Genomic DNA, 26,338 nt, shown 5'->3' on the forward strand with positions numbered 1-26,338 from the left:
CTATGAAATTTACCTGATGAGAAAAGTCTCATCAGTCTTTAGGTTAATTGATGAAATTAATTGTTTAGAAAATACAATATTTAGTAAAATTTTACACTGAGGTGTTATCTTACATACAATATCATCTTAAGTGAAAACCCATTTGAAAAACACACATAGATAGGACCAGAATCAATAATATTATCATATTAAATAAACTTCTCAAACTGGACTATTTGAAATTAATGAACTGTAAACTCCAACCAGTTATAAACTTTGATACACTTACATTTGTAAGAAAGAAATATTCACAAACCTTTAGAAACTCCAAAGCTAGTTCATTCAAATCATTCATTTTCAAATGAGCTATTTCATTCCAATATAAGTGAAGTACAGATGCCCCACCATTTGGGTACACTTCTCTCCTTATAAATTTTCCATATTTTAGGTGCTTAAAGTCAGTTGATGGAAGCAAACGGGGAATATTCAGTGACACCACAGTCTCCTGTCCTGATGTTGTAGGGCATAAAAGATTTTTGTCAATTTTGCACTGAATCCCAACATTGTGGCGAACAGTCATCTTTCTATGACATCGAGAGCACAACTTTGACATTTTAGAAGTAACAAAAACTGGGGAATCTGTAACAAATATATTACTGTTCTGACCATTTTCTACCTTTTTTACTTTAGTAGGTGAAGAATCTCTTAGATTTGATATTTCTGCAAGTCCCTTCAGAGAATTAATTACATCCAGTGATGTGACTGTATCCTTTCCTTCAGAACGTACAGTTTTTGCTTTCGCAGCACTAAAAAACAATTCTTTCTTCACATCATCAGCAGAAAGAATATTTGTTGTTGAGCACTTTGATTCTTTTTCTTTTGTAGTATAAAGTTTTGAAGATTTATCTTCTTTAGTTTTGACCTTCCCAGAATTTTTCATAACAGATTTACTATATTTCTTTTCAGTACTGATATTATTTGAAGATGAAGTGGTGTGTTCAATTTTATTATTTTTTGAAGAGTCTTTCTTTTTCTTGTGCAATCCATCCATAAAATTAATGTTGCTGATTGGTGTGCTACTATCTATATCTTTAAGTGTCTGATAAGACTTATTGACATCTGATAGAGATTTCTTTTTGGATTTAAGTAAAGTTTTATTTTTATCATCCTTCTTAGTACTAAGAATTTCAGATTTCTTGTTTGAAGTTTTTGACTTGGTCTTAGTTTCTTCCTTGAATAATGTATCTTTCATGTTAGTTAAAGTTTTGGGAAAAGTCTCACCCTCATCACTGACATCTGTGATATTTTCATTGCTATGAGCCAAAGAATTACTAATTTCATCTTTCTTCTGCTTTTTTGCAAAGTCTTTCTTAACTTTCAAAGAGTTCAATATTTTCTTGTGCATTGGTTTATCACAGTTGGTTTTTTCAAATTCAACAGATTCTTTTGCCTTGTCTTTGTTTCTTTTCCTTTTTAGTTTTACCCTCGTTTGATGAGATGTTTGTTTGTCCTCTGTGCTTTGGGTTGAAGCTGATGATTTAGTTTTTAATAAAGAAGGGAGTTTTTCTTTGTTTTCTTTATTTTGAAAACTCTTCTGAGAATTTTTTTCTTGATAACTTGTTTTTTATGTTTTTCTGATGGATTGCTAGTTTCTAGAAAAACATCTTGCCCCAATATCGTTTTTGATGGAGTTTCACCAATGCAGCATGGTTTACTATCACTTTCATTTTGAAAACTGCTGTATATTAAGAATTCTTCATTTCTAGTACACTTTGTTGGTCTTTTCACTGGTTTCCTACTTTCCTGTGAAAATTCTTCCTCAGTAGATACAATAGCTTTGGTATCTATTTCCTCTGTGGAACTAATCAATTCTTTTTTTTCTTCCTCTAATCCTTCAACAACTTGTAATACGGATTGTTCAAGGTCACATTCTTTAACAATACTACCTGAACTATATTCATCTTCACCAAATTCTACCTGATCAACTGACTGTTCTACTAACTTTTCAGTATTTAACATTTCTCTTTCCACTTTTAGGTTTATACAGCCTTCATCATAAGCATCTAATTTACAACTTACTGATGTATTATCTTCAAAACTTTCACTTACAACACAAGAAAGCTTACTTTCATGTTGAAGTGTTTCCTCAACTGAACAGACATCATTTATTTCAGGCTCCTCCTTCAACCACATATGATTTTTTAGTGGCATCTCAAGCTCTTCCTTAGCCCTTGAATTTTCTCCTTCTTGTTCTTCATTCTTTTGTAATTCTTCAACTGTGTCACTTGCAATCATTTCTTTTCCACTTTTGCTTGGGAAGTGAGTTTCTTGTTTTTCATTAGCCCAGCTTTTTTGTTTGATATTCTCTTCTTCTGAAACAATAGTGACAAAATCATTTAAACTTTGTTTTGGAGAAGAAGCACATTCTGTGTTACATCTCCCTGACTTGTCCATCTTTTCTTCAACCACTGATACATCTTCCACTGAAGTACCACTATAAACAATTTTTCTTTTTCTTTTTGAGGAGTGATTGTCTTCTGTCTCAAGTTTGTCCTTACTTGTAGAACATCTGTTGTCTTTACTTTGCTCTTTATTTTTTGATTCTTCTGTTTGAGAGTCATTTGTGGTTATCGTTTTTACTTTTTCCGGGGATAAAATGGCTTCACTAGTTATAAGCTTATCTTCCACACAAATATTTACTTCATTTTGATAGTCTGTTTTGACTATTTCTTCTTTAAACCCTTTCTCAAAAATGTTTGTTACTTTGCTTAGGTGATAAACATTTACATCTGCTTCAGGCTTGTCTTCAACCCAGCAACTGCTTTCCTCTTGATGTTTGACATTCGATAGATCTCCTTCAGATTCATTAATAGTAATTTTATTTACTTTTCTTTTTGGAGGATGAAAATGTGTATGCTCACCATCTTCTGAAATAATTTCAACACTTTTCATCAGAATTTCAGACCCATCATCAGATTTATTCTTTAAATAATTTTCACTTCTAACCACTGAGGTACCAACATTAGATGTGTTTGGGCTTAACTTATGTTCTAGTTCAAAATTTTTGCTCAATTCATTTACAGGGCTACTGTGAGGCATTAAGGCTTGTGAAAAGTCCATAGAAAATCCTTCAAAATTAACTCTACTCTTATGACAATTATTAAGCATTCCAGGGAAGTTAGAAGATTCCCATGGTTCTTGATCAGGAGGTGGTATCCGCAATCCTTCCTCTATAGGAGATGGCATGTCATCAGCTAAACAGAACTCATTTTCAATTTCCCCTCCAGGAGTTGGAGCCCTATGAAGTTGTGAGTTAATATCTAGCTGGTCAGGAGTGTTCTCCCAATGGTTTTGGAGATGTATAGCTTCCTCATAAAAATTGCTTTCTTTTTGTATTTCACTGGGACTTGTAGCATCTTTTGTTTCAATAGTTCGGTGTTTATCTGATTTATGTTTTTTATGCCTTTTGTGCCTATCATTATTATTACCACCAGACAATGAATGCTTCCTTCGTTCTTTGTCTTTTTCTTTGTGTTTTTTCTTTTTTGTATGGTGTTTATGAGGTTTATTTTTTTCTGCATTTCCACCAGATATCTTGTCTCTTTCTGAAGTAACATCTGTTTCAAAGAAAAAATATAGACAAATCACAAACCACAGCTGTCACTAGTGATGAAGCACAAAAGCAGTTATTTTTAATACATAAATACTCAATGAAAATCACAAACAAGACAGTCAATGCTAAACAATGTTAAGTCATACAAGTAAAACAATGTCTCTTATCATTAATTAATCAAATAATAATGTCACAAAATTTTTCACTTTGCCTCAAATTTTATCATTACTGATGATAATATATAACAGTACAACATGAGCAGGTTTACTAAATAGGGAATTACAAAAACTTGAGATTACGTATTCAGATTAATTAAGTCCACAGAAAATATATACAAAATGTCACTTTCAAAACAGCTTATAATTTTCAATGGGGAAACTGTGAGAAATTATTATTTAAATAATATCACAGAACATTACTTAAAACAAGGAGATAAAAAAATCATTTAAATACTAAAGAGAAACAAAATGTTATATCCAGCAACATTCATCTTTTTGAAAGATCTGGTTAGAAAAATGTTTATTTGTTTTTGAATTTCACGCAAAGCTACACGATGGCTATCTGCACCAGCCATCCCTACTTTAGCAGTGTAAGGCTCGAGGGAAGGCAGGTAGTCGTTACCACCCAGCATCAACTCCTGGGCTACTCTATTACCAACGAATAATGGGATTGACTGTCATATTATAATGCCCCCATGGCTGAAAGGGTGAGCATTTTTGGTGTGATGGGGATTTGAATCCATGACCCTCAGATTATGAGTCAAACACCTTAACCCACCTGGCCTAGGAAAATGAGTCAGCTTGCTAAATTACAATAAAAAACCATATGATTTGATGTAACACATCAGACTATAAAGTACTATTATTATTATTTAGAATGTCATGTTAACTTATTTCAATAATGATAACTTTTTACAACAGAACATTTGGTAAAGCCTGAAACTTCAAACCATTCTTGGAGTAATTCTAAGGAACATGGGCAATACAAAACAGTTTTACACCTTTTCTAAGTGTATGTAACAGTTATAAGCAAAATAAAAGTAATTAATTATCATAAGATGCAACTTTATTTTTTCTGTTTGATACTATTTTTATTGTGGATAAATTTATCTCAAATATGCTAAAAAAGCAGTTTTCAGATTGGCCAGATATAAATCAAGAGATTTGTGTTTTTGCTTCAGTTATCTCTCACTCTTGTTTACATAGAATTATATTTTAATTAACTATATAGCTTTGGTGAATTAAAATATACTGATTACACTCTTTACTTATTTGGTCTCTCAAGCAGATACATAACAAAACAAATCTAAACTTCAACTTTGTTCAAGCATTGAAAGTAAAATAAAACTTTTAAAACTTTGTATTAGAAGTGTCAACCATAAAAGCAATGTTTGTTTGTTTTTTCACCTAGAATTTTATTTACTGGGCATCAAAGTATGACCCTATCAAACCACTTGATGTTTGGCATTTAACTTATATGAATGTGAAAACACTTTTTATACCTATAATTACCTATCACATATTGCTCACACTACATCTATGATTAACCAGTGAGATGTTCTTAAAGTGGCAACTTAAAAAGGAATCCATGGCTTAATTAAATTACAGAGAAGTACCTTTCAGATGCAAGGCAAAAGGTCCTTCTTATTCGTACAAAATAAAATGCCATCTCTTCATTCGACTGATTAATTTTGTGCAGTTTCACGACAATCTAGGATTAAGAATAATACCACCTTCAGGAAACTGACAAATATGTGACTGCCCATGAAAATGTTAATGCCAAACTGGGTTCCCTTGTAGAGAAAGTTCATAAAGCATTTTGAGTTGGATATATTTTGCAACTCTTACTGCAAATCAAATAATGAGAACAATGTGAAATCCAAATTTCATGTCTTTTCCATCATGTTTTCACTTAAATGTTCTTTTTTGTTAGTTACCATTTCAGAAAATGAATTGTTTCAACAGTAGGCTCAATAGTATTTCAGTTGTATGTCTGTAGACTTACAACACTGGAAAACAGATTTTATTACTTATGGTGAGCACAGCATGTGTCACCCAACATGTAGCATGAAACAACATTTACATATTATGCACATATATGTTAGATCTGATATACTTTAGTATGAAAGCATAAGCTTTTAATTTTATTGTTTCAATACAAATAAAATGTATCTATACAACCTATAGTACTTTGTATATCCCAAATAATCAAAAGCTTAAAGAATACTCTTTACATATACATATACAGTAAAACGGTTGAACTTACAAATATGATTATTAGGAAATATGACATGCACAAATGCAGCATTATTAAAAAACATGAATATACACATATGTATAATATGATGCATGTACATATTTCAATATTGCCCAAAAAGTCAATAAATAAAAATGTATATTATGTAAAGGACATCAAACCTTCTGCTACCATAAATGTAAATATGTACAACAAGAATAACATTTCCATGAGAAAGTAAAGTGAGATATAGAAAAGTCTTTGAATATTGGGTTAAAGTTAAAAGAAAAATTTATTAAAAGTTATGAATTCCTTATCAATTTAAAAATTGACATTATAAATATTATAAACACATACAAGTGGGATCTAGAAATCTTGAAAATAGGATAATATTTAGTTCAAAGTGAAAAAAAGAATGAAAAAATGACATAAGAAACAGTTATCAGTTTTATTCATTTAATGAAAAATGTTAATATTTTATACAGCCGGAAAATTGACTCAATTAATTAATTACCTTTCAGCATTATTTTGTGTTGTATAACTTAGTGACTAAAATTGTAATTAAATGTTAGAAGATTAACCAACTAATCAAAATGGGTGCTTCTGATTATTACCACTTTCAATTATTCCAACTCCCCAATAATTAAAATATTGCCAATATTATTTGTTATTATTTTCAATTAATTCAACTTTGTTCAACTTATTTGATTAACTCATGAAAATAATCAAATAATTGAAATATTTTTATTGTCTTTATTTAGTGTTAAGTGCAAAGCTACAAGATATATTTGTGCTCTCTCTGTCATGGGTACAGAAATCTGGTTTGAGGTACAAGTGTTTTTCTTTATTTTTATTAATACAACTTTCTTAAGCACTGGGACAGTATAGTTTGATTTGATGATTGGGGGGTTTGGGGTTAGGTTCCCATTGACACCAAAATTGTCCACCCTCTCAGCCATAGGGGTGAAATATTTATTTTTCAAATATGGCAAAGCTATTAAGGTCCTAATTTTGAATTGCTGACTGCAAGCACCAGCCATCCACTCCCCAGCTAGTTTTGTATCACGAGATTTCTTACTTTCCTGAACTTGTATGTTGATGAAAACTGTGTCAAGTATTGGTGCATATGGAATCAGTAACTTTCTAATCATTGAACAAACATTAGAAATTGGTTAAGGGACCACCAGGAATAATATTTTAGATTTATTTCTAATTTCTAACACAAAAATGGTTGAGGGGATTGAAATTGGGAAACACCTGAGTATATGTGATCACTATTCTATTAGTTCTGATGTTCTGTTATATATGGAGATAAGAAATAATTATATTTTGGTCACAAGTTTCAAAATTGCAAAGTTGAGAGGATGCAACAAGAATTACCTGCTGTAAATAAGACAGATGAATTATCTGGAAACACTAATCAAACAAAGAAAATATTTGAAAATAAGATTTTAAATATTCAAGATAAACACACTCAATACAGAAAAAAGAAATGGCTACAAATTAAAAAAAGCAAGTTGACTGACAAAAGGTATAAAGGTTAAAATTAAAAATAAACATCGCAAAATTACGAAATTTACATTAACTGGTAGGATAGGAGTTTTCAAAAAATTATAGATCAAGGAAGTTGGTAAAACATGAAATTAGGACATGAATGAGAAAACACTTGTTGAAAATGTAAAAATTTACAGTAAGAATTTCTTTAAATATCCTAAAGAAAAACAAAATATTATGGTAGGAGTAGGGTCTCTGAAGAATAATGAAGGCTCATATCTGATGAGTATCAGATGGCTAGGTTATTAAATTCTGCTTTTACTAATGAAGATTTAAGTATTTCTCATCCTGAACAGTTGATAGATGAAAATAAGATGACCATGTTAAATGTGGGAAGCTTAAAGAATGATAAGACTCCTGGAACAAACAATAGTTCTCTAATGGTTTAGAAGGAAGATAAGGACTGAATATGCAAACCACTTGCCAATATATTTTTTGTAAATACTTGAATATTAGGCAGATGTTAGAGGGTGGTGATGAAAGTTTCTTGATAATTAAAGCCCTATCAGTCTTACATCAGTTGTAGGAAAAGCCTAATAAAAGATGTTTGCAAAGTAATTTTACTAAATTTAGAATTTTAATGAATAGTCAACAGCACAGCAATGTTCCTTCTCATTTTTTCTATCCATGTGCAGATGTGGGCAACCAGTTTTGTTTTTTTCTGAGTGGGTTGGGGGATATTTTATACTATCACCCCTATTGAACACTTAGGCTCCTCTGCAATGATACCAGTTAGTTATTTGGGCTTTAGGCCTATCAACTGCCAGAGTCGTTTAAGCCATCAACAAGTTTAAATCCTCATCATTGGATATGCACAGCTGGAATAATTACGTGCAAATGTAACTGGTTGTTGTAGAGCCAAGCAGTTTAAAGTAAACACTGGTCAACAGAGTTTCACTGAAGGGAAAATCTTGCCTAACAAATCTTTTGACATTATTTGAAAAGGTTATTGCTTAAGTAGATGAAAATAAGGGTGTAGATTTGGTGTATCCAGATTTTCAGAAAGTATTTGACAAAGTGCTACATAAAAGGCTTGTAAAGAAACTGATCTTTATAGGTGAGGGAGATATGTTAACTAATGGATAAAATAGTAGTTGGATTAAAGAAAGTAGAGGGTTGTTATAAATGGAGTTCAGTCAAACTGGATTAATGTTAGAAGTGGAATGCCCCATGGCTTAGTTTTAGGATCATTTCTCTTATGATTTACATCAATGGTGGAGATGAATTAATGATCTACAAGTCACTTAAATTTAGTTATTAAAATACTGGGGGTTGCTAGCTGTAAAAATGTTGCTTCTTGCAAAAGGATTTAGATGATTTAATGAACTCGACAAATAAATGGCAGCTGGGTTTAAATTATAATAAATAGAAGATAATGAACATGGATTATCATAAATTGGATGTAAATAACCTTAAGATTGTTATGACAAAAAAAGGATCTTGGTGTAGTGATTAATCAGTCTCTTAACCCAACCATTATAAGCTCTTTAGTACAGAAGTATCCACGAGGGTAATTACACTTGGGTTTTCTATAATGTATGTGTATCTTTACAAATTTTGCAGGTTATTGATAAACAAGACTTTCATGAGCAAAATGTCAGGTTTTTAGATTAAGTATTAAGAACATTTTATTGAAGATTTTCTCAGGAATTTTTTTTCTTTCAAAATATTGTCTATCTAACATGCAAAGTAATTTTGATTTTAAGTATAAAAATGCTATCACATCAGAACATTTACATATTTCACATGCAAAATCTTAATAACCTCAAGGTAATTATCAAATGTTTTTTACACTTTGTTTTATTTGTTATTTTCACTGCTGTATTTCTATACAGGTTGGGTCAATTTGACTGGCCTCGTAACCACTATAAAAAATTTTGAAATAAATACAAATATGCTTTTATCATTCTAGAACAACTCCAAATTATAACATGAAAGCACAAGTATATAGTCTATGTAGTTAAAATTTCATAACATTATACAATAATCCTATTTCTATGGGTCTTCCTATGGTCACAACTCAAAGGCCATGTCATTACCTTCATAGACTAACAATCAAAATTTTATTGAACTACTATTTTGTGAATATATGTAAATAGGTTTGGTATAAAATTGTAGATTATAATTCAAATTTTAGTACTGTACATTAGCTAATTCTTTAATATAAAAGTATTTACTAAAAAAAAATCCTAAATATCAATTTTTGTGTCATGTGGCACAATGAATGCAGCATTTGTTGTAATCAGACATTTGTGATATCCAAATACAAAGCCTATAGTTTCTCATGAATTAGGAATTCAAATTACTGACACTGACAAACTAGAATATAAAATAAAAATTCTTTTCTATTTGCTCAGATATTGCTACATTTACTGAATCAAACACAGCAGCTCCACCCACATTTGTCTATTTTTTTTTGTAAAGACTATCTTACATGCATCTACTTCTGTCTATGACATGGAAATAACCAATCAAAAATTCAGAATGCCCCACTAGTGTTTTTTTACACTTTTTTAAAATATTTGAGTTGTAAACTCGTTCTTTTGATGCTAGATTTCAAGCAGTAATGTGCAATTTTGGTGATCTTGAAATTTCATTTTTTTAGATCCAAATACAGCTTAGTTATTAAGCTTGATAACTTAGTGAAATTTTGCAGTATTGATATAGTAATTTATGATTTTTGATTATTTCAAAATGCATATATAAAACCCAAAAACTAATTTCATTTCATGTTCTGTACATGAGAAATTTGATAATGCTTAGCAACCTACAGCAAGTAGCAAAAGAGTGCAAAGTTTATAACTAGAAGAATAATTGTTTTCTATAATTATTTACTATTCTATGGTTTATGAAAAATAAATGAAATTTAAAAATTTGTTTATAAATAGTAATAATGTATATACATATATAATATTTTATAATTGGAATGTGACTATTTTGCAAAATACTAGTCCAATAAAACACAGTCAAGACAAGTCACTTTTGAAAGGCCAATTTTTATATTCTTGGATATAGCAACATAAGTGCATGTGCAAAACATTATTGCAACTTCTATAATGTTAAGCAAGCATAGCTGAAAGGTCAATATACTAAAAATAATAAATATATATCAAGCCATTTAAGCAGTGTGCTATTTCTAGTGGTAAACAAGTAGGAATTCAGGTTGTATCTACAGCAATATTGAATACAACTCTAAAGAAGTTATAATATCATTGTGTCGCTCACTGATTAAACCACATTTGGAGTAGTGTGTCCAGTCTTGGGCTCCTTACCCTATGAAGGAGATTGAATTGTTGGTGAATATCAAGTTGTTTTTCATTTACCAATTTCTGACAATCACAAATTCTTAAATGGTGAGTTTCTAATGGTACCACAACATTTGTTGTTTTATTATCTTTGAAGGAGAAAACTTAAGGTGGTTAGTAAAATTGAAAATATTTCATTAATTCCTACTTGTTTACAGTGTAAATGTTTATAAGAGGTTCGTTTTGTACCATTTAGTTTTTTTATAATTCTTAATAAATGGGGCAGTAATAAATCTGATACTAATAAGAAATGTTAATTTATTGTGCCTCATGAACTAAGTAACTCCAGTAATTTCTGAAATATAAAAAACCCTTTCTTACCTTACAGTCATAAATATAATAAAGTAAAACTCAGTAACACAACTTCGAGAATAAAGTGGCAAAAACTATCAGGTTTTCAAGTAAATATTCACTGACATTGGAAAAGAATGGTAAAGTATGTCCCAAAACTCCACAAAATCATAAATTAGTAATCACAATTAAAAGAATCATAAACCACACTAAACTCTAGAGACTTTACTGAAGATTTTGTTTTCAGAATTAAGGTTCACAGAACTGTCTATTAAGTAATTAATTTTACAAAATTCTGCAATTGTTAACTGCTTTTTTCAATGCTCTCCATGAACGACAGTAATGAAAATGTAAAAAACTGCTTCACTTTATTTCCTACCATATTTTAATATTTAAACTATTTGAGCATATGTCTAGTACATTTGTGAAATATGCAGTAACTAGTTAAATCCAAGTTTTTCAGAATATTAGCTGGAAAGAAGTTACTACAAACAAAAAGGAACTATAACACACATTGCACTGAAAAGAGGAGAGGAAATATTAAAAACACGCTTTATATACATAAGTTGTGATAAAATTCTTACTATGCATAATTAACATTAACATGTGATCAAACAATTCTACCTACATTGAACTAACAAGTACAGGTAATTTAATACACTACTCCTGTATAATGCATATGGTATAATAATTAGAATGCATGGTTTTATCAGATACCTTCATTGTTATTGATATTATTAGATGTGATCTCAATAATACCTCTCAAGATTTGGCCAGTAAGATTTAGGTCAGTTCTAAATCCACATACCAAGCAAAATCTTGCTTTAACCAGGGTTGAACAAAAAACGAATCTAATAAAACTTTAACAACCAAAGATATCTCAAAACAAATCATTCAAACAACTGGTACACAAATTTTGTTTCATATTAAAAAAAAGTTAATAAATACGTTTCTGGTTATGACTTGATACTAACATTAACAATATAACATAAATATATGTTATTAATTACTTCAATTACTAAAGGAATTAGGAAAAACAGCCAGTAAAAAAACAATTATGAAAAATAATATTGCAAAACTAAACCAACTCAAGATCAATAACAATAATATCAAGTAACAACTTGTTTTAACTACATCCTGTGAGCTAACTCACTTAGTTCAACACAGGATTTTTATTTAGCAGTTAGGATCACGAGGTTACATCTACATTTAATTAGATAATTTACCTAATCATTTACAGGCCACTGCTAGGGGGAAATGTGTCAGTTTCTTAATACAAGCATACTCAAATTCAACTGCTCTAGCTGGAAGGTGAATTAGCACTTCAATATAATTAAAATTTAATATTTGAACTAGAAGACTGATGGAATAATAAACAAACAGTAATCAAATTAAATAAAAACAAAAAGTAGAATCTGCTATCTCACAATCTTATAAGTATATTAACAGTAATATTAAATGACAAATAATAATCTGTGTATCTAATTTGTAAGTATTATAACCAATGTTATAAATGAAAATAACAATGAAGAAAGAGTACAGTGCAATTATTTCTTATTTATTGAACAAATATACATGTGCTTGTAAATATCAATTACTTAAATTCACACCATTTAAAGATAGTGCATAGCTACTAGTAATATGTACTTAAATTCTTGTCACTTACTTTGAGAAGAATGTTTTTTCAGGAGTCTATTTTTATGCAGTTCTGTCTTCTCATCAATGCTAGTAGTATGCTTTCGATCCTGCATCTTCCTTCTCAAAGATGATTACCTTAGAAGAATACATTTTTAGGTTACTGTTTAAGTTACAGATTAATGGGTATTACAACCTATACAGTATCAGTACAGGTAATAGCACCTATGTAGCTGGTTTTCCTTTCCTTCATGAAGTAATTTTTTTTCCCACTTTAGGTCTCAACAAGAAAAAAATGTATGATTTGCATTTGAAAAATTAAAAACCTTTCAAAATAGGAATTTCATGCTTATATATTCATGTGACTCTATTCCAACAGCTACTTGATTTCTCTTTAACTTAACACAAATTTTAAGAAACAAATTACCCCAGTGTTTGCTTTTCTCTTACGTAATGTTGAGTTTATTACCTCCTAGAGATTATCACATCTTCCACTTGTTCTGAACCAATGATACAGACAGGATTTCAACTTTTAAACTTAAGAGTTTATTACACTGTTTTAACCCAGCCAAGATTAATTTCATCTACAACCACATCTATTTATTTAAATTATGTTTATATTAGCATTATGGGATTTTTTTAGGTGTACCTTGGAGTTTTATATGTTACTTCAAAATTATTGGTCACTACATATTAAAAAAAAGTTTTTAAATGAATTGTTCAGTCACTTCAGTAAACTTGAACCCATCGTTTTCAAGTGAAAAGTTTTAAAACAAAAGCAGATAGAATGCCTGTATATTTCAGAACTTGAAGCTTGACAAAGAATTAATTCTGAAACACTAAATGGAATGTTAACATTTTTAGCTTTAATAAACAAGTTGCGCTAATTTGTCGAGTTAATCTCAGTTCGAGTCTATCAAATAATAATTGCTTGTTTTTTTTTATCTTCAGCTGATGTTCATTATCATCCCTGACTAAAATTTTACAAATTTCTCTATGGCTTTATTCAAATTCATAGCACACACTTAAAATATAACTATCAAGCATATCTCAAATTTGTTCTTAACAACCTAATGGTAGAACCTATATAACTAAAATTACATTTAAGATACTTATACTGATATATTACATTTGATATTTGATAAATGTATATCCAGTGTTTATATTTAAAAATATTTTTTTATTCTACACACTGGTTTAAATATATATTTCTCAATACTATTTGTATATAATTATAATGGATTATTTTTATTAACTGATTTCTAATCTATATTGTCTGTTTTCTAATATGTGATAACTTTTTGTTTTGATATTCCCATATGGACACTACTGAAAGACTCTCTCACTTAAAAATTCTAAATAGCTTGATTTATGATATTTCTTGGAAAAGGATTTAAAATAAGGAATTCATCAATATCTTCTATCTCTTTATGCAAAAATTCATTTTACTGGGTAACTCATATAATGGAAGAACCAGTATTTTTATTATGTTTTTCTTGAATGATAATGATATAAAACTTCCCAAGTTGAAACATAGTCCGATAATTATATTTTTGTAAAAAATTTTCATATTCGAATTTTTTCACCAGTATGATTATACTGATGTTTAACAGAGGATTTCATATTGAAATGTTCACAATTGAGATAATTTCAAAAAAGCTCTTGACACGTACAACTTCTCTAAAGATTATAAATGTATCATTTACATACCTTCCATAATATACTGCCATGAACTCTTCAGGGCACTTCCAAAGCTTTGTCACAATGACAAAGAAACAAATATGTAAATTAGAGGCCAATTTCAAACCCCATTGAAACACCATCCATTGATCATAAATTTCATTATTAAACATAAAATAAGATTATGGTATAATTTATGAGCTCTTGAAACATGTTTTGGAAATTCTACTTGATCATTGTCATTATGGTACGACAGTTCAGTGCACATAAAGAGGTATAGAAAGACTACAGAGCTATCGCAGTGCACCTCTTTAACTTCTTGTAAAAATTCAAAACTTTTTTTAAAATTGTATATTCATTTCTAGTAAAAGGTTCAAATGATTTAACTAAGAACCACACAACTCATGATTATGTGCATCTATATCTGATGCCAAAGGACATCCATCTTCACAAATCTTAGAAACACCATACACAATTCCTGCATAAGAATGAACTCATCTTAAAGTGTGATATTCATTGTACTTTATCACTACTAAAGCAAAAATTTCCTTTTTTTGAATACAAACATGTAACTGCTTAGTTTGATAATTCATATTAGTTTCTACTGTACCTCATCATACATCTCAACTGACTGAAATAACTAAAAAGAGACTGTACTGTAGCAATTAGAACTGAGAATTGTTGGAATTTGATAACTGAATAACCCTTTCACTATGGACTCATTACAATATACACAAGTATATCTATACATATGCACATATTAAGTATTTGTACTATAACTTCTGATGTACAAAATTTAGTAGCCTTTTAGTAAAAATCACAAGTATTTTGTAAACAAAATCAGATTCTTAGTGGAATATTTTTACTGAAGATTTGTTTGTAAAAATATAGCCTGATTGATCTCTAGTCTGAGCACAAAGCAGTTTCATGTCATGATTAAACTTAAATTTATAAAATAGCACTTCAATAAAATTTTCAATGCAAGTCAACAGATGTGATGACATGGCTTTTGACCTGTGACCCATTGTAAAAGGGTTAATTGTTGAGCTAATTAATTGATTTTTCATTTTCACGAGTTACAACCCTAATCTGAAAGCTTTATGGTAATACCTCAGTTAATTGGACAGTTGGAATGATTGAAATCAGTAATGACTGGAAAGAGAAATTTCAAGTCGTTGATTATTTTTGTGACATGAATTTATTTAATCCTAATCTCAATTAAACAGTTGTTTTACGTCCTACTATTCAATGAAATTGAAGCTTTTTAGGTAATCAACTTTCTCAATGATTGGAAGTTTTAAAACTATACATATAAAATCACTTCTAAGTGTGAAACAAGATCCCTGGTTGCCATTAAAACTAAAAATCACAATTGTGGTTGCATCACAAGCTATGTGCAGATGTTAAACTGCACTTTTAATTATCAATACCTTTACAAATACAATCCAAGATAAAAACATTAAATATAAAGATACAAATTTATAAAAAAAGCTTGTAAATTTTACTTTTCAAGCCTTTGGTTTAAAAGTTATTTTTTTACTAATCCTACTCCAATAATACTAATTCCTGTGCTAAACTGTTGAGTATAAAGTACTCTGTTGTGATATATACAATTGAATTTGCATTTTTAGGGAGGAAATGTGGTTGCTTTCTCATAATTTCTACAACAAATTCTCAGTTTTCTCAGCTGCTACAGTGTCTGATTATTTGAAGCATTAATACACAGGTTACATTTATTTTCAGCAGTTTATTTGCAACCAACATTCTCATGTACTTTCCTAGGTTAGTAGGTTGATCATTTACTTATACACAAAAGGCCTCCCCCATGCTGCAGCACAAAAATATGTCTACATGAAGGATGACGAGAAAACCTACTTGTAGAGAAAAATATATATGTAAAAACGGCTGGTTTGGGTTGAAAAAAATTTTTATGTAGAGGAGCTCCTCAATGTAAAAAATTTTCTTGACCCAAACCAGCCACTTTTACATATATATTTGACCGTGTCAATAGTTTGTTGTTTTTCACACTCCATATATTTCAGATTTTTTTGCCTCCTCCTATGCAGAGGTGGAGAAGGGTTCTAGGTCACTGAGATCCTTTCAATAAGCATTCATTAATATGACTCTCAGCTTTAGTTATAAGTACATGACTACCCATTTGCTACATAGTGGCCTTCATGTAAGGTGTTTGATTTCTAACAAGGTGCATACTTCAAGCAACTTTTTAAAAAACAAAACTGCCACAACTAATGCTTTATGCAAGTTGTCATGAAACTTATCAACATACATAGCAAATTTGGTATCATATTTCTTACTATGTTATTTACATAATACAAATACTTGTCATATTAAGAGGGTACTGTGCATGACCTCTATACAAAATCTTTTTAAAAGATGCCTTATGAATCAACAAGTGTGATACGAATCATGTAAATAATATACACAGTTATGCTAAGGTTTTGTAAGCACTACACCTGAACACTAGCATCAGAGACGATGTCCACAACACTTGCTGAGAATGTCCAATACTGGTACTCATTTGACCCTAGCCCAAGTAAAACAGCCAAATGATCCTGGGGAGAACCATCCCAAGACTGCCCATCTACAGGAATTCAAGGCCAAAGTGGTGTGTCAGGGTTGGACCCCTAAACCACCAGGATTCTTTCATCCCCTTCACAGGTTGCCACACATGGCAGACAAGTGGGTGGATGTTTAGATTCCAGAGGAGGTAAACTGAAAGTACAGAACCTTCTCTGGGACATTTCCCTCACCATGTACAGGAATCCACCTTGAGGGATGAATGGAAGGGACATAGAAACAGGAAGTAGATGTTGAGATAAACAGGAAGTTAATAAAGATAATGAATTACTTGAGCAGACTCGACTTGGGCTTCCAATCAGTCAAGAAGTCCTCTAAATACCTGTTCAAGTAAAAAAACAAAAAGGGAATTGCCTAAGCCAGCAAGTACACAGTCAATACTGCTTACAGAATTGTAAACAACATCAGTCTAATACTTGAAAATGGAAGTTCAAATAAATTCACTGATGCATTAGGGTTTAAACTCTACAATGGAGTGAAAGATTACAAACGTTGGGAATCAAGACAAGGGAAGAAAGATCTATGAAATGCACAAGCACAATCTTCAAATGTAAGTGGCAGACAAAGCATACCAGCTGTCAAGATAAGTTCATCCTCAAAACACTCGGCATGAGCCCCAACATCAGGCAAGGGAAAGGAAACTAAATATCTTCCCCTTTATTCTTCACCAAGGTAGGCAGGTTAAAATCACAAGAAACACAAGATAAGGATTAAAAAAAACAAAAAAACAATACAAACCTAATCAATTAATTCCACAAAGGATGACGAGATCTGGGTAAATCTGCTGACATCTCTCATGATTGGGAAGCACATTTATGGGGAAAATATGATATCCAAATTTTTGTTCTCCATGCCAAACACCCTAGAAACAAGCATAATAAGAAATTCCTCACATGGTGATGAAGGTTGCATGAACATGAACATTTCTAGTCGAACCAATGCCATCTTGTCTTCGACTGACAATTGAGTACTCATCTTAGTTGTAGTGGTTGGTGAACCCACAACAGAAGTAACAGCTGTGGTAGTTGTACCTACCTGAAACTAGGAGTAGATTCTGATAATTCCAAATATGAAGCAAAAAAGAAAGAATAAAAATTAGAATAAGCAACCTTGCATAATTTAACAATATAAAAAAATTGAAGAAATATCAAAAAAACAACCTGTAACTTTATCTGTAGAGAAAACAGATGTCATGTTGTAACCATGAGAGGAACGAAACATTAATGTTAAAACTTTACTGGCATGAAATGGCAGTGAAAAAGAACAACAACAACAAAAACACTAATAGGCAAAGCTCAAAGTAGCTCCAGACAATGAGGGATCATTTGCTTTTTTAAAGCTGTCCATACAAACCACCCTTGCAAGAAAGTTACAACTTAACTCACCTTTTATTTTTCAGAAAATTATCAATTCTCCTTTTAACTTCTTGAACAGTCAGCCCATACTACTGCTGAAGGCAACTTATTCCATAAGATAATCACCTTGTTACAATAATAAAACTGTCTTAACTAGAGCCCATTTATTACAGACTTGAGTCCTCTCATCCTATTGTCTTCAAAATATAGCATAAAGAAATCAGAGCCAATTACCTTATCAATCCCAATGGATGATCTTATACATTTCAATTTACTACCACATTTTTCTTGAGAAGCTAGAGATTTTAATGTCCCCATTAGTTAACCCATCTTAAGAACAATAACAGTAAACCTCTTCTTAACTCCTTCCAATAAGTTAATAACCTTTCTTAGATAAGAAGATAAAAACTGCACACAGCATTCCACGTGCTGACTTGTAATCAATATGGCTATAAATATATCTTACTATTTTATAATCTTTACTATAAGCAACAATTACTATCTGAATATGATCCTATCATGTAATAACTCTTTCCATGACTTTGGGCTAGTTGATGTGACTAACCTGGTAACCACAAAGTAATCATCAGTTTCCATAACTTTTAATATGTTTTGTGCATCTTCACGCAACATGATAAGCTTTCAATAACATAGAAAATCTTTTATGCACAAAAAGTCAGATTTCTTAACTAAGTATTTTCACTAAACATTTCCTGAGTATATGGAGCCAGAGCACTGACTGCTTAGAGTAAAATGTTATTTTCATGTTAAAAATAAAAATACTTTAATTCATCTGTAAACTTCCCAATTTCATTTGTATAATCTATAACACTTCCTAAAGAAATACTTTTTTTTTGGTTAATCTATATTTTATGTTATTTTCTCTACCTTGATTCTATACTGTCTTAGTGATTTAACCAACTTTGTAACCACCATAACAAATACAAAATAAAGCTAAATTACCCTTTTTTCTTTCTAAAATTACTGTAAATTGTAACCAGAACTACATTTGTTTATTCTACATAGTTTAAACTTACAACAGTTTACATTTGCTTCAACTTCAACTCAATTTTATTGTTTTATTGCTCTTTGAACTATGTCTAACTAATAATCTTCCTACACAAGTTGTATACAATATATAGTTCAACTCATCCTATTGAATGAAGTGATGCATAAGTCATTCATACCTCATGGATTCTTTTTCTCAATTTCACCTAATCTACCCATACCTGCCTAATAAGTTTTGAATTTTCACATTTTAATTACTTTCATAACAATAAATAAAAACTGTACGCAAAAAACAAAAATTGAACTCTTGCTTTCCTTTGCTGCCAACTGAAGATAAAATTAAAGCCTTCATTTTTATGCTGATGAAACTACCACAGTAAATAATTTTTATATACTTAAATAATATGCTTGAGAACACATAAAGCAAAGATTGTCCTATTATTATTATTATTATTGTATTATTATTATTATTATTATTATAACTTAGTTGGCTTTTTAACTATAGCATAAGAGCCTCAAAAGTATTTCCTAAGCTTCTCAATCTAAGCACAACAAGAAAATTTTCCCAACTGAAAACAAAAACAATTCTCTGTACTGAAAACAATGCAATAGGGCATTTAATCTTTTGTGATGGGTCAAAGGCCATGTCATTGCATTTGCTAACTTGAATTCAACATTTTATTGAACTATTATTTTATAAATCTATGTCAGTATGTTTGGAATCAAATTGTAGTTAATAATTCAAACTTTAATATTATATAGGAGTTAATTCCTTCATTTAAAATTAAAAGAACATATACAAATATAGATTTTTGCAAGTCATGTGATATAATGATTACAGAACCATTTAAAATTAGATGTTTGTGATGTTAAAATACTAAGTCTGTAATTTTGTACAAATTAGAAATTCAAATTACTAATACTGATAATCTAGGATATAAAATAAGAACCTCATATCTTTTTATTTTGCTGAGATACAAATTATGTTCTGAATAAACTTTTTTCATTTTTTTTGAAAATACTTAATACAGAATATAATGTGAATAACCAATCAACAGCTTAATCTGTGAAAAGGCTATCATGTTCTTTCAATTCAAGAATTTGGTGAGGTAGGTTGTATCTTTAGTCTGTTCGAAGTTTCACATTTTTTGAAATCTAAATACATCTTAGTTACCAAGCTTAACAAATTATAGTGGAATTATATGGTATCAGTATAGTTATTTATGATTTTTTTGGTTATTCAACTGCATAAATAAAACCTAAAAAATTTTTATTTGATATCTTCTATGTCCTAAATTTTAAAAGCCTTAGTAATCTATGTCCAGCAGCAACAGAGTTCAAAAGTTGTAGTTAGAAGTTTGCCTTACTTTTTTATTTATTGTTCTACATTTTGAGAAAAACAAGATTAATTTATTTCTAAATAGTAATAATATATATATATTTATATAATGTATAATAACTGAAAGTGACTGTATTTTATAAAGTGTTTCGTCCACTGAAACACAACCAAGACAGGGAAAACTAAAGGTTAGTTTTATATTACTGGATACATAACATGAGTGCAAATGCACCACATCGGTGCAAGTTATGTTAATTAGGCATGACTAGAAAGTCAATATAAAAAAAGTATACATGTAAATACATATCTTTATCAGATTTAAGCAACTTCGACAAACACTTGTATTTTAGTGTTATATCACAGTCATTCTAGCATAAAAGCATAATTTATGTTTATTTTCTAATTTTTGTATGATGATCTGACTTTTTGTACACAAAATACTTGTAATTTATACTAAAAGTTTACCAGATTTTGTGATGACACACGCTTTATCAAAAGTTATAGTGCAAATACTTAATGTGTGCAACTGTACAGATGAACTCGTATACTATACAAAGCCCATAGCAAAAAAAGTTAGTGGAATAAAACATTGCCTTTATAATGCTTATAAAGGATATAAAATATGAAAGAAAACTTTTAGAAAATTTTGAAAGTACGTAAATGTGACAGGTGGACATGGCAAGTGTTTTTGACTTTCTAGTTTGTTTCAGTAAACAATGACAACCTATCTTGTTTCTGTAATTTTCTGAAGGTTCCTATTATCTATTTTTTTAATTATCAATTTTTAATAAACTTGTTTATTTTCCATCATCAACATAAGTCTACATAATAGCAATTTTGTCCTATTTGAAACAGTTTAGCTAAATGAAATATGTAGTTGGTGTATAATACTCTCAGAAAACACTGACATTCTTTGAACTGGATTCATGCAGATTGGATGGCTATTACTCTCTATATCATAGCCACAATGCTATCATTGACAGCAGTACTGCATGTATGATTAACATAGCAAATGTTATGTATATACTTGTAAAATATATATATAACTACTTATAGTTTGTAAACACTGGATTGGAGGTACTACTCAACTGTACTGGAATGGCATATGAACTGAATTTTGTAGCTCCACAAGTTTTATACATATATACATAAACATGCAGGCTTTACAGTTTAAGTTGTAAAGCCATATATTAAATAAACACGCATATGAGTTTTTTAAGTTGTATAGATGCATGCATAAATATACATGTTAAATGCAAATATAAGACAATGTGTCACAATATAATATATTATATATATATATATATATATACTGAATAGCACTTTTAACATTTCTTATAGTTGTTTTATTTCCACCCTTCCCCCCTCTGCTGGCTATAGTAAGGCCAGTCACAGTTTTGCTACAGCTAACCAGATTTCCTCTCAGAACATTAAAACATTTTAATTAACAATTATAAATTAATATACCTTTCCCCATCTATTTCTAATGAAGTTTGGGTCCTGACTCTTCTACATTTCACTTCCACTATGACAACCCTAAGCTCTGGGCTGTTGCTGAGAAATAATCCAAAACCAAATATTTGGTAAATAAAATACATAGCTACAAACTTTCTGCATCACTTTCACCTATAATCACCATCTACTTGCATGAATTTTTGCTACTCCTTATAATCAGTTCAAAGGGTGGCTACTCTGTGTTATCTATGAAATTCGCAACAATGCAGTGCTGGCAAAAATTCAACATTTACCACTAGCCACCACTGTGATTGCCAATACAATGCTCAAAACTAAGCTCAGTGTATTTTTATAGACTGCAGCTTAAAGTTTTTTGAGGTGGAAGACAGCCCAGATTTTGTATATATCATTTCAGACGTTTATGTAACATGGCCGATATCGATCCTGTAATAATAATATAAAAAAACAAACTGTGATGCAGTCTGCAGCATTATGTCCAAAATGAAACCTACATATAAATGATACAAGACATCAGTACAGTTGCAATGACAATTTAATAATCACTATGGTACGCGTCTTGCCTACAATATACATGCTGCATGCAGCTATATACGCATGCATGTAGATTATAAGGATCCATATAAACCACAGACTACATAAAAATGATTAGGTATCAATGATTATACAGCCACTGTGATTTGCTAGATAGTCAAATAAATTTGAAAATTACCCCACATAGTGCACAATAAAAATTTTACTAATATTGCTCAGGTTTTATTACAATAATCCCAGCCATGTTTGTTGTAGGCTAGTAAAACTGTTATAAAAAGAACAAACAAGTGATCTATACTCCAGTCAATAGAAAAACTACTGTGGTTAATGTTATTATACAGTTTAATCAGATCCCCTCTAAATCTTTTCATGAAAAAACTTCAGAGGTCTTAAATAACCTAAATGCATTATTTAGCACTCACTAAGATTAAAAATTATTTGCCAAATTTTTATCAACTTATCTAGATCATTTTGTAGTACCTCAACTCCCTCAATACAACTAAATAATCAAAACTTTGAAGTCAACATTTAATATTGTTTAATTCCTAAATATAACCTTATCAATACCATTAAGTCCTGAAACATTTTATTAGTAAAAAATGTCCAGTTTATCTGGACCTCATTTTCTCTATCCTGATAGGCGAGTACTGTTAAGGTGTCAAGTACACACCTGTATGTCAAAATTTAAGTAATAATAATCATATCAAACTTATTTCAACAATTTTTACTCATTTTAGAGTTAATATTTTTTTCATTTTGTAACATTTACTTAATGTAAATTGCAAATAAAATTGAAAAAAGTTCAAATTTACACTTGTGCATTGCTTTGGCTGATTTCTTTTCAGAATGTTTTTGTCCAGTCTAAAATATAGGTTTTATTTGTCAATAAATTATTACCACCTTGATAATACAACTAACCAAGACTGGTTTTTTCTATTATTCCGTGTGACATAATATTCTTCAGGGTTCAATTCTCACTGCTTTATGACCTCATAATGTGTGATGTGAACATACATTAAAAATGAACAGCTATAGGCAAAATCTAACGATAAATGTTATTCCAAATAATTACCCAACAGATATGAAAATAAGTTTGTATTTTAAAAGTTTAGAAAGAATCTTATGGAAAACAAGAAAAACAAAAATGATAAAAAGCTGGAAATGAAAAAAAAAAAAGAGTAATGGAAAACTTGGAAAAAAGAAACTATGTTTTATGATTTAAACTATAATTTATATGGTGGCATTTCATATAATGTTTTTTTGTTCACCCTTCCAGCCAAACTGTCAGTATCTTAGTGGGTGACAAAAGATAGATCTGATATGGTGTTTTCTAAATTATATGTTGACTGTTAAGTTTTGTCATCAAAGCCTCATATTGTGTTAGTGTAAACCTGTCAGAAACAGTAAAAAATTCTGAATGAATTTTGGAGGCCTTGATTGAAGTTACATAAAAAATGTGATTTTTTAAAATAGCATTTCCCTTGTTTTCATCATCCAGATTAGACAATACCATTGAAATAAAAAGAGGTAAATACAATTTTCCTTTTAAAGTAATAAATTCATAAACTACATAACCCAAGAAGCTTCTAATTTAGTCCTTGTACTTTGCTTGGACATTCTTGTCCTTTTGTAGAACTTCACAAAGAATTTCCATCTTAAAATTCTAAGCTAGTTTTTTGAAGTTCCATTTTGTATCAGTGGGATTTTGTTAGCTTGAATATGAGATTTCATGCAACAATGTAAATAGTTTTAGTTATGTACTATAAAACAATACAAAAAAGGTTTATTCATTTATTCCTGCAACTACATACATCTGTTCCTTCTGCAACATCCTGAACTTAGCATCCAATAAGGAAAAGTTAGCATTTGTTTTCCTATAAATTTCACCACAAACAAACTTTTTAATACTTAATCACAGAACTCCCTAACACACGTTTTGGTGTTCCTTCATAATCCTCTTCAGTGGTAATAAGTTTAAATACATATGTTTAAAGCAATTACTTATACCATGTCAACTGTAAGCTTTCACTGCACTTCTTAGCATCTTAGTATAATGGCCAAATTCATTAAGGCACAGACTTGCAACTTTTTGTAAATCTAGAGGACCAGGATGTGTGTGTGTAATTGAACCACAGCTTATTTTAATCAAGTCCCTGATGAAGATAGTCACACGTACTTCTACTTTGCAGTTTCTCTATAGTAGAAACTACTCACCCATCATGATACATAAGTGATAGCATGCATGATACTTTGTTATAAACATAGACTGATGCATCACTCTAGAACTGGTCTTGAACTAGAACAATATGTTTTATTTATAATAATACTTGGAAAATTAGAAGTAGCTGTGTGTTCAAAATAGTGATTTATTGAATTAATCTGTGGTGACTAATGTTTTGTATGGTTTTCTATTACCTGAATTTTCCTTATGTTCTAAACTCTGTTTTGTGACATATCAGGTGACTAGGAGTAGAACTGTTTATCTACTGGACAAACAAAAAAGAAAATATTACATGTCAAGTATGACTGCAATTACTGTGCAATATATACTGGAGAAATATTTTTGTACTGCATTTAAATTTATTCTGTTGTGGTTAATTAACATACTGTATAATTATTCAAATAGTGGAAAATATTTTGTTAACCTATCAGTAATGCATTTTTTCTGGACATCAGTAGTAATGAAAAATATTTATTAAATTATTCAATAAATGTTTTGTATGGTTGTGTACATGTCATCTATTTTTAATAATTAAAAGAAAACTAAAGGAATTATCATATCCCAAATTTCTGGACTGATAGTATTTCATCAGTGGTTGCAAATGATTCTCTACACAAGTTTGAAAGCTTAGTACTTGAATTGTTAATTTTTATTTCTACTGAAGGAAGAGATGGCATGAGAATATTTTAAGACTGTGATGACAGCATTTATATGCTGTATTTTTAATTCTATTGCTAATACTACTACTACTAATAGAGATAATTAAACTTTTGTGGTGCAACTAAAACTGTTATTGTAACTTACACTTAAATTTTATTACTTTACAATTACAGGGTGGATTATGTGAATGTGCATGTATGTTAAGTGCAGATTACAACTGACAGTTACGTACCAATTAATAAATGAACACAATATTAATAATATTCTTACTAAATAGAGATACTTAGCAGAGAGACCTGATAGTTTGATGTATTATTCGTATTTACATAATATTAATAACAGAGTCCGGGCACTTAAGCCTAAATTCTCGAATAAATACACTACCAACGTAATAAAAGTTGCAACTGACAAAAATAATAACATTAACTTATAAGTTAAAATATGTCGATGACACTAGCCAGACGCTATTAGTACTATTCTTATTATGTTAGTACTACTGTTATCTAGTGCTTCAATTTGTAAACGTTACGTTCACAAATACAACAAAATAACGCTACACTTAAAGTAAACTAACTTAAACCCGTAGATTTTCTTTTTGTATTTATACGTTACTGCTAAAAATTTACTTACTCAGGTAGTAGATGATCTGTTATAAGCTTAAATAATGACGAGGTGTAACAACTGGACATAAATAATTTTTAGTAACAACCAGTAATTTGAACATTCTTGTAATTTCCAGTACTTCTCAACAAAAGTCAAGCAAGCAGCCATCTTGGAATTTAAACATCAATAGTATGACGTTACGAGGGTCGTCATTCATGCCTCACTCTTATGTTCTGAGTTTTACTATTAGCCATT

General features: G+C 30.1%; 2 protein-coding genes across 2 annotated transcripts in view; both read right to left on the reverse strand.

The window, feature by feature from the left end:
- Nucleotides 1-1,384, reverse strand: part of LOC143243945 (uncharacterized) — a 39,424-nt gene extending 38,040 nt beyond the window's left edge. Inside the window, exon 1 of the mRNA XM_076487796.1 lies at nucleotides 296-1,384. Coding sequence (XP_076343911.1) covers nucleotides 296-1,384 — 1,089 coding nt within the window. The remainder of the gene's footprint in view (nucleotides 1-295) is intronic.
- Nucleotides 1,109-26,276, reverse strand: LOC143243946 (uncharacterized). Its single transcript, XM_076487797.1, has 3 exons — nucleotides 26,111-26,276; nucleotides 12,644-12,750; nucleotides 1,109-3,596 (listed from the first exon to the last, which is right to left on the reverse strand). Exons 2-3 carry the CDS (start codon nucleotides 12,726-12,728, stop codon nucleotides 1,525-1,527), a joined length of 2,157 nt encoding a protein of 718 aa, XP_076343912.1. The 5' UTR covers nucleotides 12,729-12,750; nucleotides 26,111-26,276; the 3' UTR covers nucleotides 1,109-1,524.
- Between the last annotated feature and the right edge of the window lie 62 nt (nucleotides 26,277-26,338).

Source organism: Tachypleus tridentatus, chromosome 2 (assembly GCF_004210375.1).
Source record: "Tachypleus tridentatus isolate NWPU-2018 chromosome 2, ASM421037v1, whole genome shotgun sequence".
NCBI lineage: Eukaryota > Metazoa > Arthropoda > Merostomata > Xiphosura > Limulidae > Tachypleus > Tachypleus tridentatus.